At 30.3% G+C, this 19,890-nt stretch overlaps 1 protein-coding gene across 3 annotated transcripts in view; it reads right to left on the bottom strand.

The window, feature by feature from the left end:
* Window positions 1-19,890, bottom strand: part of LOC142320467 (proton-coupled amino acid transporter-like protein pathetic) — a 182,134-nt gene that overhangs the window by 14,584 nt on the left and 147,660 nt on the right. For all 3 annotated transcript variants that reach the window (XM_075358278.1, XM_075358277.1, XM_075358276.1), the window contains 2 exons: window positions 11,742-11,866; window positions 1,663-1,747 (listed from right to left, as the gene is read on the bottom strand). In XM_075358278.1, coding sequence (XP_075214393.1) covers window positions 1,663-1,747; window positions 11,742-11,866 — 210 coding nt within the window. The remainder of the gene's footprint in view (window positions 1-1,662; window positions 1,748-11,741; window positions 11,867-19,890) is intronic.

The following is a 19,890-nucleotide window of genomic DNA, read 5'->3' as shown; positions in this document are numbered from 1 at the left end:
TGTGTAATAATTTTAAAAACTCCCTATTATACTTAATTCTAAACATGTAAACAGTAAAAAACTACCAGAATAGAATATCAATTTATGAGTGATTCAGAGCTTAAAAATTGGTAAGGTTCAGAATACCATATTACGCATTATAATAATACAATAGCTAATACTGCCGTAGAAAATGAAAAATGTTTATAAGAAATTGAGTTTTGAACATCTTAATTATCAGGAATGATTTCATTCTGTATGACAAATTTTAACATAACAATTAATCAAACTTCAGATCAGTTTACATTGATGTATAGTTTAGACAGGATCAGTGGTAAATGTAGCAGATATTAAAGTTATACATCCTGGCCCGTGTAGGGGAAGACACCCACCTGCCTTGTGGGCTTTACTGGAGGTTATCTTTTAGACCCTTCTAAACTTCATAACACATCACAGTCATCGTTTAGCCTCTGTCAGAATGCCACCGATGCAAATACCTCGGGAAGCATTTACATCACTGTATTTACACTACTTACTATCTAACATCGACCACCTATCATAACTTATAATCTTCAACTATCAAATTAACCATTCATGGAAGCATGATCTCCTTTAACATGGAGAAGCTTTATGCTTCATGGAAGCATGAGCCTTCCTCTAAAACTGAAGATTCTACTTAAAAATTATTCTCATATCTAATGTTAAATATAAGGCTATGGACTCAAATCATTACATGATTAAGTCTTTTAAACATTAAAAATACTATTCTCATACCAACAAAACATGTGTTGATTGCAACAGCAACAATTGCATTCTATAATTCAGCCTATTCAAATTCTTCTTGAATTACTCAAAAATCAAGAAACAAATTCATACATTTGAAAAACTTCTAATGGAGACATACCTTATCTGTCTCTGCTCTCAACAACTTTCGGTTCTCTTTCTCATCAACTGTTATGTTCAAATCCCTCCCACACAACACAACAATCACAGAGTTCTCAGCCTAACAGCGAAACCTCAGCAAACCAGGGCTCAATGCCAAAACATCTATCCTGGCAAAGTAAGCACCCAGATGAGCCCCTAGCCACCCAGGTTACTACTGTATCTATATATCCATAACAGCATCAAACCCCCTCAGCCATCCTTCGCAGCATTAATTAAAGTTATATAACTTTAATTGAACAGCTTTAACTATTTCCCTAAAAAATATAAATGTGTAATTTTTTTTAGCACTTAATCAAACTTTAAAAAAGTTAATCACACTCAGTAATTTTAATAAAAACTGGACATGATATGTGAAATACATACTAAGAAGAACAGAGAGAAAAACTGATAGATAGGTTAATGAGCAGACAGAAATTCATTCATTTTTAAATTAAGTCGACTGATACTTTTTGGCAATTGCTGCAGTGATGTTCCAGAGCTGCATCACAAACAACTAGAAAGGATATTTCTTAAATGACTGGAATGGATTCAGTGATAGTGGCACTACTCCATTCCATGGACCAGATGATCACCTCCATTGACTAACTGGGTACAGAATCTTTAAAACTTATATCACTAAACTTTCATTTGAAAGAACTTTGAACTTGCAAAATAAAAACCAGTATAATTAACTTATTTTTTTATACTACTTTTTTTAAAACTATAATAAATTAACTTAATTCAAAATTATCAGCTTACCTCTTGTAATGAATTTGCAACTAAGATCACGTAGATTGTATTCAAACCGTAATAAGTAATGAACTGAAAAATATCAAGCGATTTCCTGTAAAATCAAAAGTAATTTTTCAAAATTATTTTAAAATAAATTAATGGAGGACAACAATCTCTCTGAACCTTATCTTTCAAATTAATATTTATTAATAACATTAAGTAGGTGCTGTATTGCTGATGTTTAGATCAAGCAATACGAAAGTGGTGTAAACACAGAGTAGATATACCTGGTTCTCTATCTGCAGGAGCTTATAAACAGATATGAAAAAAAAAAATGTTATACTGTTAGTATTTCTGTTTAATAAAATTTGTGACCTGCTGTGCATCGTATTTTATAATAGAAATTATGCATATAATGCATAATTTCTGACAAACATACCTGAAAATAGTGTTATATTGTTACTATTTTAATGTTACATCCCATATTGGAGTAATTTACATAAATAAAATATTATTTTATTATGAATTGCACCCAAACTGCCTAAACAACTAATTTAAAGATCAGAATTTTTATTTTTTTAGGGCTGCGTCATAGAATGATTTTTGATGAAATTCTGGAAAGCATATTTCATTTTTTCTTATAATTTCACTAATTTTATCTTATTAAAGTGTATGTGTAAATGTCTCTCTCCAAAATCACAATATTAAAATAAACTACTAAACTATTCTTATTTAAATAAACTATTATTAAATTGTAATTGTGAATTTGCTAATTAAATAAATTACAATCTCGATCTAATCAATCACAATGTTGTCCTTCCACAAACACAATTATTTCAAACATTGCCTTGGTATATCTTTAGTCCTAAGTCTTTCTGTGTAACAAATAAACACAGATAACCATAGTTTTATTGTCTTTAAAGGTTCTCTCACCTTCATTTTTATTAGTGTATATTAACTACTCTTGAACTTTCTTTGGTTATACTATAAATTATATAGACTCAAAGACAAGATATTTTTTATCTTGCAGTGGAGATAAGTGCATTTTTTCACCTAAAAGTTCAGAAAATAACACATTTTATTTTAATATATATATCTATGAAATTAATTGCAGCACAAAATATAAAAATACAGCAATTTGCATATATAGCAGACAAAAAATATTTATTAAAAAATATACATAAATATTTTACATTATTTGTATTGATAGAGAAGAACCAGAAGCTTGAATGCGACATCTTTTCAAAATTGAGTTTTTGGTTCTAAAGTAAAACATGATATATAGAGGAAAGAAAGAATATGAGGAGCATGTTGGGTGAAAAATTCCTGCTGGAAGGGTAATACAAGACATTATTTTGGTATTCCAGAAGAAACCAGAATGAACAGACAGATAATTTTGGAAACACATGAACTGGTGGAAAGAAACAGATGTTTGTTATTTCTCATGTAAATCTTGTTCCTACTAAAAGAAAAAGACCAGAAAGTAATGGTCATCATAAACATAATTTTATTTACCATCTAAAAATTAGAAGTTTGTAAAATTATGTTCCTAAATAAATTTTCCCTGGGTGAATGGTTTGTTCATATTTGGGTCAGAAACAGTCAATGTGGAATATTGAGAAAACCTAACTTGTCAGAAAATATTGGCAAACAAAGTCAAAAGTGTGAAAAACAATTTACTAAAGATTTTTTGAAGTTACAGAGATGCTGCCATTGCAGTACGCAAGAAAATATACTTATAAATTATATCTTGACCACTTCTTATGAAACTTAGAAATTTTTTTTTGCAATTTTACTTATCATTTAATTGCAACTTAAGTGATAAGTTTGCTGAAAGTAGGTATTGCTTGGAAATATCAATGAATAAACTGAATATTTCTATATTTAATCTCAGAAAAGAAGATGTGATATTTGTTGAATGTAAGAAACCAAAAATATTTCCATCGTGTTATATAATAAACATTAACAAGATAGCACAAACAGAAAAAGATAATGGTAAAATAGAATTAGTAGAGGGTAAATGAATGCTTGTAAGAGTTGATGTAGAAGGCATGAAATTAGTACCTTCCCTTGCCGCCAGTGCATTATATTTCAAGAAAAAATATTATATTCATAATTTTACAATTTATGATCTGAACACCCATCACACCAAGTGTCACTGGTAGGATGAAAGTGAAGGAGAGTTAATTGCTTCTATTTTTGCATCTTGTCTCTTGAATTACATTCAAAATTAATTTTTGATTTTTTAAAAATTTCTGTTTGGAGTGATAGTTGTTATCAAAATAAAAATGCAATTCTAGCTAATACTCTTCCTACTTTATCAGACAAACATAACATTAAATTAATTCAAAAGTATCTTTGTGTTGGACATCTCTATTCATGCTGCGGTTAAATTAAAAGTAGAAAATCACATTTTATATTTGCCTTCATATTATATTTAATCATCAGAAGAAGCAAGAATAAAACCCTCTCTGTTTAATATATATTAATTACTATTCAGAGCCCCCCAGTGCATTTAAATATTTTTGCTCAAGGATAACATTTTCTTATTGATACAAGACCTGGTGAGAACTTAATCATTAAACAACCTTAAATGCCTGCTATTTCTACAACATGAAAAAAATATTTAAACAAATTAAAACTGTCTGAAAGTTGATTGGTCACCCATTTTATTTGATTTAATTAAACACTGCGTAACTATGTTTAGTCCTTTATTTCCATACCTTGTTTTCTTTTTTTTAGTTCAGTTTAATACATTTTTTTAATTTTTTTGGCAGTCCAACTGGACTATGGTTTTAATTGTTTTAGTAGTAATTGTGTATTTTAACTTACAAATTTTACAAAATATTTTTTACAACTTTATAATGTTCTATATCTCTTTTTACAACTTTGTGTCAATAAATTGCCATTTATTTCAATAAATTATCATTTTTATTATAACTAAATCACCCTGCCAAAACCTCATATTATTATGTGACACTTAAAACTAAGTTTTAATAAACCTCATTAAGTTACTTACTTCATAAGTTACTGTAAAATTAACTTTTTACTTTTCTGCATCATTTCTTATTTATAATTATGCGTATATGAAGAAATTTGTCATTTAAAAACACAAAATACACTTAAAAAGTAGTTTATTCCCTCGCCTATAAAATCACCAATTGTCACAAAAGAGGTTCTGGTTCTTCTCACTCTATGAGAAGAACCCCCTCTATGAATCATGAGACCTTGCCGATGGTGAGGGGGGCTTGAGTGCTCAGTGATACAGAGTAGCTGGACACCAAAGGTGCAACCATATCAGAGTGGTATCTGTTGAGAGCCAGACAAAGGAATGATTCCTGAAAGCAGGCAGCAGTTGTTAAGAGTGTAGATTGGGAAGACTTAAACGGCCATATCAACATCTGTCAATCTTCTGTGCAGCTGAAAACAATGGAAAACTACAGCTGTTTTTTCCCAAGAAAATATAGTTCTTTCCATTTTCATGTGACAAAGATGCTTTCCTTTGTAAAATACTCTAGAGGTAAACTAGTTCCTTGATCAGATCTACAAATGGGGACTGCTAAGGAAGGAGTCACCAGAAAATTAAAAAAATAACTTTCTACGAGTTGGAGCGGGGAATGTTAGAAGTTTAAAAAAAGGATGATAGATTAGAAAATTTAAAGAGAATGGGCAGGTTAAATGTACAGTAGATGTAGTAGGAATTAGCGAGGCTTGGTTGGAAGAGGAAAATTTTTTGGTCAGGTGATTTTAGAATAATTAACTCAAAACTGGGGAAAAATATGAAAAAGAGGACCGGCTTATTAAGTTTTGCATGAAGTATAATTTAGTAATTGCCTACACCCAATTTAAAAATCATAATAGAAGAAAAACACATAGAAAAAGCTGGGTGATACTGCAAGGTACCAGAGATTATATCATGGTTAAGCAAAGATTTTGAAATCAACTCATTGACTGCAAAGCATGTCCAAGAGCAGACATTGATAGTGACCATAACTTTGAGATAATGAAATGTAGATTGGGGTATAAAAACCTGAAGAAAAAGTGTAAGATGAATCGTTAGAATTTAGAGAAGCTTAAGAAAGAGTAGTTAAAGAAGATTTTTGAGGAGGACATCGCAAGAGGCCTGAGTAAAAATGATAAGGTACAAAATATAGAAGAAGAATGGAAGAATGTTAAAAAGGAAACTCTTAAATCAGCAGAAGTGAAATTAGGCGGAACAAAGAGAACTGTTAGAAAACCTTGGATATCAGAGGATATATTGCAGCTGATGGATGAGCGTAGAAAATATAAGAATGCTAGTGATAAAGAAGGACCTATCTATAATTAAAAATATTCCAAACAAGAAGTCCAGATTAGCGAAAGAAGAGTGGATTTATTAAAAGTGTACAGAAGTGGAAAGAGAAATGATCATTGGTAAAATAGACAGAGCATACAGAAAAGTTAAGGAGAATTTTGTGGTACATAAGTTAAAATCTAATAATGTATTAAATAAGATGCTACATCGATTTATAATACAAAAGAAAAGGTTGAAGTGTATTACTGAGGAAATGAATTAGAAACTGGTGTTATAGAAGAAGAAGAGGATGAAAAGAGAGATATAGTACTGAGATTTGAATTTAATAGAGCATTTAAAGATTTCAATGGGAGAAAGGCTTCTGGGATAGATGGGATACCTGCAGAATTACTGCGCAGTACAGGTAAGGAAGCGCCAGGTAGGTTATTCAAACTGGCATAAAATATTTATGAAAAAAAGGAAGTTCCGTCAGACTTCAAAAAGTAGTATTGTCATGAAACCAAAAAAAGCAAGAACAGATAAATGTGAAGAATATAGAACAGTTAGCTTAACTACTCATGCATAAAAAATGTTTAACTAGAATTCCATACAGAAGAATTAAGAGGAGAGTGGAAGAAGTATTAGGAGAAGACCAATTTCATTTCAGGAAAAGTTTAGGGGACAAGGGAAGCAATTTTAGCACTTATACTAATAGTAGAAGGAAGATTAAAGAAAAAAAAAACCAACATACATGGCATTTATAGATTTAGAAAAGGCATTTGATAGCATAGATTGGAATAAAATGTTCAGCATTTTAAAAAATAAAGGGTTCGTATAGATATAGACAAACAATTGCTAACATTTACACAAACCAAACTGTAACACTAATAATTAAAAAGCAGTAACAAAAAAGAGAATCAGAGAAGGATGTTCCTTATCCCTGTTACTTTTTAATCTTTACATAGTATTAGCAGTTAATGATATTAAAGAACAGTTTAGATTCAGAGAAACAATGCAAAGTGAAAAGAAGATGCTACGATTTGCTAATGATATAGTAATTCTAACGCAGAGTAAAAAAAATTTAGACGCAACAATGAATGGATGGATGAAGTCTATGCAAGAACTACCACATGAAAATAAACAAGAACAAAATGAAAGTAACTAAATGTAATATAAACACCACTGAATACAAAAATACGACATGAAAAGATTATGGAGGTAGAAGAATTTTTTATTATTTGGAAACGGAATTATTAGATGGATGAAGCAGGAGCAATGATATAAATAAAATGCCAAACAGCACAGGTGAAACGAGCTTTCAGTCAGAAATACAATTTGTCTACATCAAAATAATTTAAAGTAATACAAAATCCATTTTTTATCGTCGATAACAATTGAATTAAGGAACTGATTACCTTTTTCTGTGTAGTTCACCAAAAATTCCAAAGTATTTCCTTCGGATTTTTTGTGACGTTCCGTTAAGACGTGCGGCACCCAACATACACAAACCTTTATGAAGCCTAAATGGTCATGAACGATACGACCAATAACAGGTCTTGAAACATCAGTAAAAGAAAGGCCAGGTCGGAAATCGTTAAGCGACTATCTTTTCTAATTTAATCTTCGACGCGTTTCAACAAGTCCTTGGTGATTATCGAGGGCTTCCGCGACGTTCTTCATCAAACACATTAATTCTGTTATTTCTAAACCTTTCACACCATTTTCAGACGTTTCTTTCATTCATTACATTATCACCGTACGGCGGCAACCAATTGCTGAATGAATTTCAGACGGTTCAACGTTTTGATGCTTTAAAAAAGGTGTAATTCCACATTTTTCACAGTTGGTGGCAACATACATTTTCCAATCAATTTTATGGCGTAATAACTAACACGTAATCAAAGATACAACGCGAAAACTTATATATAACAATGCAGTGTGTACATTACTATCATATAGCCATATCGACACAGGTTCGCCAACCTTAAGAAGAGAAATTTCCTAGCGGTTTTTTTTTTTTTTTAACTCCGAGTCCACAGTTAAGCATTACTTCAGAGGATGAGATGAATGATTTGTAGCGTTTGTGAAAATGCCATGCCTGACCGGGATTCGAACCCGGGACCTCTGGGTGAAAGGCCTTTACTTTAGAGATATTCTTCGTATTATAATTGAATTACCCTGCCAAAACCTCATATTATTGTGTGATACTTTTAAAGTTATTATAACCATAACTTCATAAGTTACAAAAAAAAAAAAAATGTGAAATTAACATTAATATTATTTTTTTACTTTTTTGCATCATTTCTTATGTATAATTATGTGTATATGATCAAGTTCTGTTATGTAAAAACACAAAATACACTTAAAAAATACTTTATTCCCTCTCCTGTAGGATCACTAATTGTCGTATACGAGTTTCTGGTTTTTCTCACTTGATATAACATACAAAGTATTGAAGTACATATTCCTTAGTGGTATATTCATATTTTTTTATATGGAAGAATATTTTTTGAAGGGTACATCCATTATCATTTCTTTCATAAAAAATATTTCATATTTAAGAATAACATGACTTAATACAAAAAAATGTAAGTTTTAAAACATCTGTGTTATTTTACAAAAAATTTATACTTGTATGTAACTAAATTGAACTACCAGTAGTTTTTTTAAACAGTATGTATTTAATAGTCTTTAAGCATTTATTTGCTTGCTATTTTAACTAGTTGTTACTTTTTAATTTATTTTCTATATTTTTGTATGTAGAAGGTTTATTATTACTTTGCAGTTCATAAGTAAAATTTTTGTTTTTCATCAAAAATATTTAATTTATAACATGAATTATTTTTGGTTAAGGATTATAAAATATCAAAATGTTATCTATAGATCTTAATTGTATTACATTATTTCACATGTTTTTCATTTCATTTACTATTGTTTTTCAAAATTTTGCATTAATATGTATTACAGACATGATAGAAATACCTGAGGTCAGATAAACTGACAGGTTGTGTTTAATATTTGCCATTACATGAAGTAATTTTGATTACACTTGTTTTAATTATTGCAATTGTGTTATCAAAAATATTTCTATGATTATTATTTAATTTTCTGTTTTTAATAATTCAAAAAATTTGATTTCACAGATTGAAATGTTGGCATGCATGATTCCTGTATTATAACGAGCCATTGTAATTTTCATTCAGAAAGGATTCAAAATGCAATGTTTTTTTTTTATTTTACTATGGTATTTACATTATATATGCATGATTTGAAAGAGAAAATTTGAAAGATTCTGTAACCTCTGATTTAAAATTTGTGTGCTACAAATGTGTATATCCTATATTAATGCATTCTTGCAGATTATGCTTAAAATTGTCCATACGTTGAAGAGTATATTACATCAAGAATATCAAATTACTTTCATTTATGAAGAATATCAGATTATTACTTTTGTGGCGGATATTCTTTTTTAGTTATTCATTTAGTTTGTTTATTTAGTATGAAGTCTGGTCTTAAAAAAATTGACTTTTGAAATATCCCCATAGAATAACGTTATTGACAGAAATCTAGGGGAGCAAGCTGGTCACCAAATATCATTGAAACAGGGGATAAGATGACCTAGAAACAGGTTACATAAAGTAAATAAACTCTGTTGAGCATTGTGGGTCTAGCACCATCTTGTTGGAACCATAGCTTTTGGTGATTCTCTATTTCTTCAAATTGATAGGTGTAAACTCCACATCTCAAAGTAATAATCATCTACAACAATTGCTGCTAGTCAATCAAAACTTCAAAGAAATGAGGACCTATGATTTTAAACACTGAAATTATGCAACAGACCCTTGGGTGAGTTGAGCAACTTTTTATGGATAGCTGTGGATTGTTTGTAGCCCAGTATTGGTGATTTGTTTATTCATGTCCCTGTTAAGATAAAAATTAGCATTATTACTCATAACATTTTTTTTTTTAGAAACACATGAAATCACATTTTTCAATCCAAAAAACATTTTCCAAAACTCTAGTGGGTTATTTTTATCCATAGTCTCTTAATTCTTTCATGATTGCTATTTTGTGTAGGTGCAGTTTCAATGTAGTGCAGTTATAACATACACTGAACACTAGGATCTGATAATGTAAGGACCTAGCTTGTTTTTAACTGAATGTCTAACATTCAAATCGACTGATTCCTTTATACAAACAGTGTTTTGAGGTGTTCTAATACATTGTGGTCTTTAACATCTAAAAATGAGTTAGAAGAATAACATTTTTTACCCATAAAATAATTGAGTTACAACTAGATGTACTGCAGTTATGAAAAACTCAACACAAGGACATGATGATTCGTATTCCATCAATCCATCCTGATGATTGTTGAATGAGACTATTAATAATTAATGCCCATATCAGTGCTTTTGTCTCTACTTCTTTATAAATCAATCTCAGCAATCTTACTGAAATTACACTAGAAAAAAATTTATCAGTTCTTTTTAACCGACTATATTAATGGCTTATAAGATTTTTATTTACTCTGTTAACTCTTAACCATTTTTTTATATTGTATTTATTTTTTTGACCTCAGTAGATTATTATTTGACTTAAAACTATACAAAGTTCTGTTGTCAAGTTCATGCAGACATGTTCAGTTTATTTATTTTTTTCTAATCCTATAATTAGACTTTTCCTTCACTGTATTTATTATTAAGTGTTATTTATTCGAGGGAATGCCATATCTGGTGCACCAATTATTATAGGTACTAGTCAGTTTCCAAATCCTCCAATTATAATTGGTATTACCATAAAGAAGATTATAATGAATGCATGTAAACTTTTAAGTTACATATTGTAGTTGACTATTTTTTTTTAATTTTTATTTATTAATAATACTGTTCATCATCTTATATTTGTAAATTATATAAATTATTTCATAATTTTAATTATTATAATATGAAGTTTAATTATTATAGTACAATATTTAGTTTTGAACTGTTACTATATCTATTTATTTTCTTTACTGTACATACCACACAATACCAAACAAAATAGAAAGGACAAAATAATATTTGTATTAAATCACACATTTTTTATTATTAAAAATATAAAAAAATACATTTTAGAATGTGATTATTATTCATACATATTGAATTATTTTATATAATTCCTCTATTGCATAAATGATTAATTTTTCTAACTGAAGGGGAGAAACTTAAAAAAATTACTTTTTTTAAAACTTTACAATTTTTTAATATCATCTCACTAAAAGTGTTCAGCAGATGCTTCCTTAATTAAAAACTGATTGTTTAATAGCTAAATTATAAACTGTATAGAACTATTTGTTAAAAATTAAAATTACAGTTACATTTGACCAAGCATAACTATTATTTTAGCATTTATTAAGAGCTGCAACACTGTGTCTGCTTTTTATTGTAACATATTTTAAACTGGAAGTCACATTATACGGTACTTATACAATATAAAGTCTCAAAGTAATGACCACTATACATGAATTTTTAAATTCTCAGTATAATGACAGACTTGAAAAAGTAACTTGTTATAGAATCATCTAACTTAGGAAGAGAAAAAACAATCTCAAAACAGTATCACAAAAAATGCAATATGCAACTATCGCACATGGTATACTGTAAAGTGAGCAACCACTATTTGGAAATAAAATTTAGAAAAAATGTTGGGAGTTGGGAGAATGTTTATTAATTACCTCCATAAAATGTACTTATTCAGTAAGACTGAATATAAAGTTCCTATGGTAGGTAACTGACGTTAATAAATGAAAGAATACTACATATAAATACATACTTCATTTCATATTGTAAAATACCTTGCTAGTTTTGAGTATTTTCGAAGTTTTCCACCAGCTCCATGGTAGAATGTTGCTTCAAATGCTTCTGCATAACAGAGAGAAGGTTTCTTGAGCATGTAGCAGAGATCTTGAGCACATTTCACCTAAAATCAAAAATAAGACATCATTATTGCTCTATTATATTAATTAATCCCAAAAAAAAACAGTTAAATTACATTCAAAATGTAACAACACATTTACATTTGCACACTGTTTTCACGTAATACAAAAATGTTTTGTATTTGTACTTCCTTGTATGAAGTAAAGGAAGTATTGGGATTGTGAAAAATTTTGGTTTTCAGATTTCAATGGAAGTATCCATTTTGATCATCCTTGAATCCATTTTGATTAGTTTCGGCGTGACATCTGTACATACAAATCTCGCATAACTCAAAAACGATTAGCCATAGGATGTTGAAATTTTGGATTTATGACTGTTGTAACATCTATTTGTGCACCTCCCCTTTTGATTGCAACTGACAACTAAAAGTGTCCAAAAAAGCCCAAAAATTTTGATTTTGGACATTTTCTTAAATGCAGTAATAAGCCCTGATTGAGAGCTTTTCAACAATATATCGTAAGTGTACTTATTTTCATTGGTTCCAGAGTTATAGCCAAATAAATTTAAATTAATGAAATATTTAGGTCTTACAAGGGAATGAACATCTGTTCAAATCAGACTTCATCAACTTTTTTTCTTTTAACTTTTTTTAATTTAAATATATTGATTTATTAATAATTATTAACCCATGATTGTAAAACTTTTTTTCAATAAATAATAATTATTCAATAATAAAAAAAGAATACAAAAAAGACATCAGAAGTTAGTGAAATAAAATTTTCACACACACACTTTTAAAAGTGTGTGTATGTAGTTTAATATACATATACATATGTGTATATATAATGAATTTGGTGAAACATCTGATTATTTATTAGTAATTGAAGTTAACTACAACGTGACTGAAAAATAGACCCTCACTAGAACAACATATACACTGAGGCATACATGATGGATCTTTAAAAATTGCAGAAAAATTCTTTTTTTTTGTTCATTACTCTTTTGATATTGTTGGACAATATTCTTCCTAGTCTGAGTTGATCATTTCATTTATTTGTTTTTTGTTGCCAATCACTTAATCACTCTTTGGTTTGATACAATTCTTCAGATCTTAATCTGTATACACGTTCTCTAGTTTTCAAAATTTCTCTCTCTATATATTCATCATCCTCTCTTAATCTTTTTATTCTTTTCTTGGTTTTAATGTTTTCTTCCCCTTTATATTTATCATCTTCTCTTAATCATTTTATTCTCTTTGGTTTTAAAATTTTCTTCCTCTTTATATTTATCATCTCTTAATTTTTTTATTCTTCCCTTGTTCTTAACATTTTCTTCCTTTTCATATTCATCTTCTTGTCATTTTTTTGAGATATATTTCTTCATGTTTTCTTTCTTTTGCTGTATGATTGTTTCTGTTTCATTTTTGATTATTCACCAATTAATCCATTAATAAAACTGAATATTTTACACCATAAGGTCGAGATTAACATTTGTATCCAGTATACAGGAGTTTACTAAACGAAATAGTTTAATTATTATTAACTTTTATTTATATGACACACCACAAATCTGAAACTTTTTTAATCAGCTACTCATGAAGATACAAATAATACTGATCTAGTAATATGAGTAATAAAGTGACTTTTACTCTGTCGTAATAGTTCATGTAAGATTGTTGGATTATTAATTGTATAAATATTTGATGTTAATAAAAACTAATATTTCAGCAATTGTATAACTGTTCACTTTATTAAAGAATTGGAGAGTCATATCTCTCATGTTCAAATGAAATAAGTTAAAATGAACTGCAGCAAAAAATGTATATTTGTAATATAATAGGCATACAAGGAAGTCATGTAGTGTCCACATCAGATTTTTTAAATCTGATTGCTTGTAGGCAAGTAAAACCTTCTTCAAAGCCATACCTTTTTATTTATGCTGATAAATTTAATTAAACTATTTAATTCCTAAATATCTCAGTATGATTTTTGTGCATTTGAGTTTCCATTTCTTCATATTTTTTGCCTGTTCATTCTACTGATAGTTTTTGGAAATATTTGCATAGAAATATTTCTTATTTAACTACTTTTTTATATGACTACCCAAAAAGGAGTGTAACATTTTTAGGTTGTATATATGTATGTTTGTTTGTTCCACTATAGCAGCTCAATGATTGAACTGATTTAGATGAATGACCCCGCATTTGAATCCTTATGTTTCCGGGAGTGTCATAGACTATATAAATATTATTATTATTATGCATTTATGGCCAACATGGGACCACTTAAGTCAATTTTAGTTAGATCTTTTCTGAGAAAAGCGTGTTATTTTACCCTTCTGAGCTGCCCAGTATTTATTCATCCGTTCTTTCTTTTCTTCATCTGTAAACACCCTCTTCGTTGTATTTTGTCGTTTGTCTGTATTTTGTTTAAATCTAATGTTTTTGTCTTTTAGCTTTGTAATTTTTCCAGTTTTATTCTGTAGTTCAGTCAGGGAAATTCCCAATTCTTTCATATCTTCTCTAATTTCTTTGATCCATCCTACTTCTAGATTTTGGAACCAGAGCTTTTCAATGATATTTCTTGACAGTCTTGTTTCCGGTGTCCTTATGAGATGACCAAAGAAAGAGATTCTTTTTTTCCGCATAGTATCAGTAACAGGCTCTATTTCTCGATATAACACCTCATTTGGCACAATCCACCATTGGCCTTGTTTTCGGTGTTTTTATTGATACACGTTCTGGCAATTCTTCTCTCTATTTTCAGAATTTTATCAATTCGGTTTTTCTGAGTGATTTTGAAAAGGGTCTTGGTTCTGTAGGTGACTTCTGGCTGAACTACAGTTTTATAATGTTTAAGTTTTGTTTTATTCAGTTTTTCGAAAGAGATATGAAGCTCTATCTTTTGTGCTAGGTTTTGAAGGCTCATGATTTGTGTTTTGGCTTCTTGAATATTATTTGCTAAAAGAGCGAGGTCATCTGCAAATCCCAGGCAATTTAATGTGATGGAGTTTTTCTTAGTACCCATTTTTATATTTTTGGGATTTATTTCGTACCATTTTCTCATGACACATTCGAGGGGGCAGTTAAAAAGGAGTGGTGAGAGGCCGTCTGCTTGCCTCAATCCAGTTTTTATGGAGAAGGGTCGAGAGAGTTCACCTCTGAATTTCACTCTGGACTGGGTATTGGTTAAAGTTAATTTTATCATGTTTATGAGTTTAGGGTGAAGGCCCAGGTTTCTCAGAATATTCAGCATGGATGGTTTAATAGGCCCTTTTAAAGTCTACATATATACATATACATATACATATATAAATATTATATATTTATAAAAATATATGTAGTAATGGAGATTTGCCGGTTGAAGCACAAACTTGAATGAATTGAACTAATAAAATGTGAGCCTCTATTACTGTGATAGTTGGGTTTGAATTGATTGATTCAAATCAATCGAATGAATCAAATTTCAAAAGAAATAGAATTAAATTTACATTAAATAAATTTAAAAAAATTCTGTTTAATAATAGTTGGCTTCCCATGGGGACTGCATGTGAGGCTAGAGTGGTGAGGTTTTGCAAGCAGCTTGTGCAAGGTAATAATAATCACCATCAACCAGAAACAAAACAAAACTATTTTGGGTGGTGCAATATGGTGCTTTATTATATCTCTGCAGACAATCATCTGATTTTCAAAATTCAAATGGGCTATTTGTTAGTTAACACAAAATCATGGTAGAACCAAAACAGAACAAAAGAGCAATGTTTGTCAGTAATTTTTTTTTTGGCAGTCGTGATTTTTAATTTTTAATATTCACTTGTTCTTAATAATAATCAGTTTCTTATAATTGTTGGAAGATTAATTATATCTTTTTAATATATAAGAAATATTTTAAACACACATACAAAAAACAACACATATTGTCTTGTATTGACATATCTCTTGTCTTGATATTATAATTTACATATCTCTATTATTAAAAGGGAGAGGGTTTCTGTTTGTTTGGGATAAAAAAAAAACTACTTGATCAACCACAAATAAATTTTTAACCATGTTTCTTGGCATAACTAAGAAGGTTCTTAGATACATTTAATATCAAAAAATCTCAAAAAAAAAAACATATATATATGTAGTAGTGGAGATTTGCTGGTTGAAACACAAACATTAGTGAATTGAATTAATGATCTCTGAACTGTGAGTCACTGTCACTGTGTGAGCTCTCTCTTTTTCTTTTTAGCTCTGGAACCACCTTAAGGTATTAATTTAGAGGATGAATGAGGATGTTATATAAGAATGTAAATGAAGTATAGCCCTTTTCAGACTCAGGTCGTCCAATCCTGAGATGTTTGGTTAATTGAAACCCAACCATCAAAGAACACCGGTATCCACCATATAGTATTTAAACCTGTTAAAAGAAACTGCGTATACTCGGTTTGAACTGAATGATTCCAATCAATCGAATGAATAATATTACATAAATAATACAATTAAATTTATGTAAATAAAATAATATTAAATAAATTTAAAAAAATTCTGTTTAACAATATGCCCTGATAGCTTTTGAATTTTAGCCTATCTGTCCAGACTGGTGCTGCATATAGCATAATTGCTTTACAGGATACTCAGTAGAAAGCAGATGTTTCCCAAGAAAAGAACTCCATAAAGCCCAAAAATGAGCCTATGACTAGTACTCAAGTTAAGCCAACTGAAAAAATGCCTGAGGCAACTACTTTTAAAGTAAAAGTGCAGTTCAGAAAAAAAAACCTTTTCAGGAAACTGCAAAACCAGATATAAAACTGTTAGATAAAGAGAATAAAGAAAAATGGATCGTCTGAAGGCACAGAGCCCTCTAAATGAGAAGGTGGACCCTTCGGCTGCCCAAAAGCCTTAGCGGGAAGTGCATATCAAATCTCAACTCTGATACACTGCTGACTCTATATCTGAATTGGTATTAGGTTAGGTTAGGTTAGGTGCTTCTGCTGACTCTGGCAGCAGGAGATCCTCCATGATTTACTATCGAGGATCAGAAGGATCCAACTCCAAGGCATCAGAATCTTTCGAATTCAACATTGAGGCCTTCAGGAAGATAGAAAAAAGAAACAAGAAAGGATGGTGTAATGGTAAACATAGGTGATAGAACTTAAGATGTTTAGTTCTTAGATGTTTAGATGGTTAGTAATGTATTTTTGATAACTAAGTGTTTTAACTTATTTTTATTTATTTATTTTTTTTGCAATATTTTGATAGAAATGGTTTATATGTTTTTTAGTGTTTTTTATTAGATTGAAGTGTTTTTATGTGTTAATTTTAAGCATTTTTAGGTGGCAAGGGCAACCCCACATCCGTGCAATAACATCTACGCACAGTCCAGGGTGGGCAACAACACGATATTTTAATACTTTCTCATATGTCCGCCAACAGGGCAATGGTTTTGCTCAGGAGCTCACCTGTAGAATACGAATTACCAAAACTGAGCTCTCCAAACTGATTGCGGTTGGCTGGCTTCTCAGTTTCACTACTTGCAGCAGAAGTAGAAGTCATATGACTGTGATCTGTTTTGCCGCTGCTTGGCGGACTCAGTTGGGGAGTACTCATTCCCCTTTCCAGTTGTGGAGCTGAGTTGAGGGTGGGCTGCTGTGAGCTTTCTCTGCCAAAGTCTTGCGCCACCCAGTATGAGTCAGTCACTTTGGCCTTTAACAGCTGACTGGGAGAACCCAGGCAGGATCAATGATCTGGGGCTCGCCCAACCTCACACCTTACAACATATTGACTGACAAAACATAGGTTTATGGGATTTTCTACTTCCACAATTTCTGTGGGAGAGGATCCACGTAAAAACTCTTGTCTTAGAGAACCTCTCCCTCCAGAGGCTCTACAAGCGAAGAGGAAGAAGAGTGTAGAGTTCAGCGATAAGGAAGAGTCCAGATATCTGGAAAAGAAGAAGAAAATGACTAAATCTTGCCTGAAGGATAGAGAATCTATACCAAAATATTTAATAATCAAGAAGAAAGATGGTGATTTCTTGAAGATTAGTCCTTTTATGATAGGTTGTGGCAGCATGGAAGTTGGTGGAAGACTAGTTAAAGAGATAAGAAAAACTGCTGTTGGACTGTATGTAGAAACTGTCAACAACATTTAATCATTATGGCTACTCAGTACCAATAAGATCGGAATCTTGGATGTTAAGGTTGCTCCCCATATCACCCTGAACACCACAAAGTGTATAGTCATGTGCAGGGATTTGTTAAACTGCAGAAAAGAGGAAATCGTAGAGGAACTTTAGGAACAAAGAGTTGTTGCGTATTGTCGCCTAAAAACAAGACACAGTGAAGCAGTTCTACCCTCTGTATTGCTCATGTTAACTTTCAGTAATCTGAATTGTCCAGAGAAGATAAAAGCTAAAATTCACAGGTTGGATGTATGCCCAATTATCCTGAGTGATTTGCATTGCTTTCAGTGATTCAGATACACAGAAGCACGTTCTAAGAGGAAGCAAATCTGTGTATGTAGTGAACCATTACATCCTGATGACCCATGCAGGGATTCTCCTATTTGTGTCAATTGTCATAGGCACCATTCTGCAAGATTTAGGATCTCTTGTATAAGAGATCAAGACAATGCAGAAAGCATTGTCTTAACGTTAACGAATAATTGTGCTTGGCAGAATGCCAAAAATTGCATCATATGCACAAGTTGTGGCCACTCCTGCAGCTACCTTTAAATCAGATTACATGCTCTTAGAATTGTGATATTTTTTGACATACAACTATATGAGAGCACATGTAAGAAACTATGCTCATCTTATGCTTAAGAGAGGTATATATTTCAAAGTTAAAGAGGATTATCTATTTTGTCTAATTATAATAATAATTATGTAATTATTAGTTTAATTATATTAGTATAATTATGATTATCTATTTTGAGGATTTTATCTATTTTCCCCAACTACTAGTAGATGCTAATTTTGAACTGCTTTGTCAATTGATAGACGAGCTGTGGTTCACAATATTAGCCCATTAATCAAATATTCTCAACCGCCAGAATGACTTAAATGTAAGTTTGCAAAGTAAAACAACAAATCAATTTACAATAGACAACAAAATAAAGGCAGTTATTAAAAAATTGTCAAAAGATGAGCAATAGTGTTTCAAATAAAAACCTGCAGTCTTTCTAAATTTGAAGAATTTTGTGACAGTACAAAAAATTGAAATGAAAGATGATCTTATCAATTATATGAAACGCCATTGCCTAATGCTTGCTGACACTTTTGAAGACTATTTTAAAGAAGCCTATTCTGAATTCCTATACATACAGAAAAAAATAATACCTTTCATACTGGATACCATTATTCGAAATCTAACAATAAAACAGAATATATAGTAGAATTACCTGGCGTTGGAGGTTTGAAACTGGAAATTGCTAAATTAGAGTGATGATTTAGCTGAAGGTTAAAAATGAATATCCACCCCTGTCTAAGAAAGAACTGTTAATTTTAATCCCATTTTCTACCTCATATTTCTGTGAAACCGGGTTTTTTGCTATGATAACAGTAAAAAATAAATTTCATAATAAATTGAATCTTGATCTAAATTTTCATTTAGCTAGGTAGCTTAGTTGTAACTACTTTTAATTCAGTTGATTATGGCAATATATGATTTAACATATAATGAAGATAAATGACTGCCTGAGGTAATTTTTAAATAATAATTTTAGATGATTAATGGATTTGAAAAATATATGCATAAATTGGTTAGAGCATTGGTCAAACACTGAGTTTGCTTTTATTTTGATGTATTTATGGTTAGTTTTTGTTGTTAGTTATTGATTACAACACAATGGACAACATGTTTAATAAACTTATACTTTTATTTATTTGTGTACATACTAATGTTTTAGTGATATCTTATAAATACATAAAATGTCGTAGCTGTGAGGGATTATACAAAAAATAAAAATAAAAAATACATTGTACTGGAATTATATTAAAAAAAAATTAAAAAACAAAAAAAACTATTAAAAAAAACTCTATTACATGTTACTAAATCATACATGTTACTGTACTAATGCGAGTA

This window comes from Lycorma delicatula, chromosome 2, assembly GCF_047948215.1.
Source record: "Lycorma delicatula isolate Av1 chromosome 2, ASM4794821v1, whole genome shotgun sequence".
NCBI lineage: Eukaryota > Metazoa > Arthropoda > Insecta > Hemiptera > Fulgoridae > Lycorma > Lycorma delicatula.
This window is presented reverse-complemented; position numbering and strand designations above follow the sequence as displayed.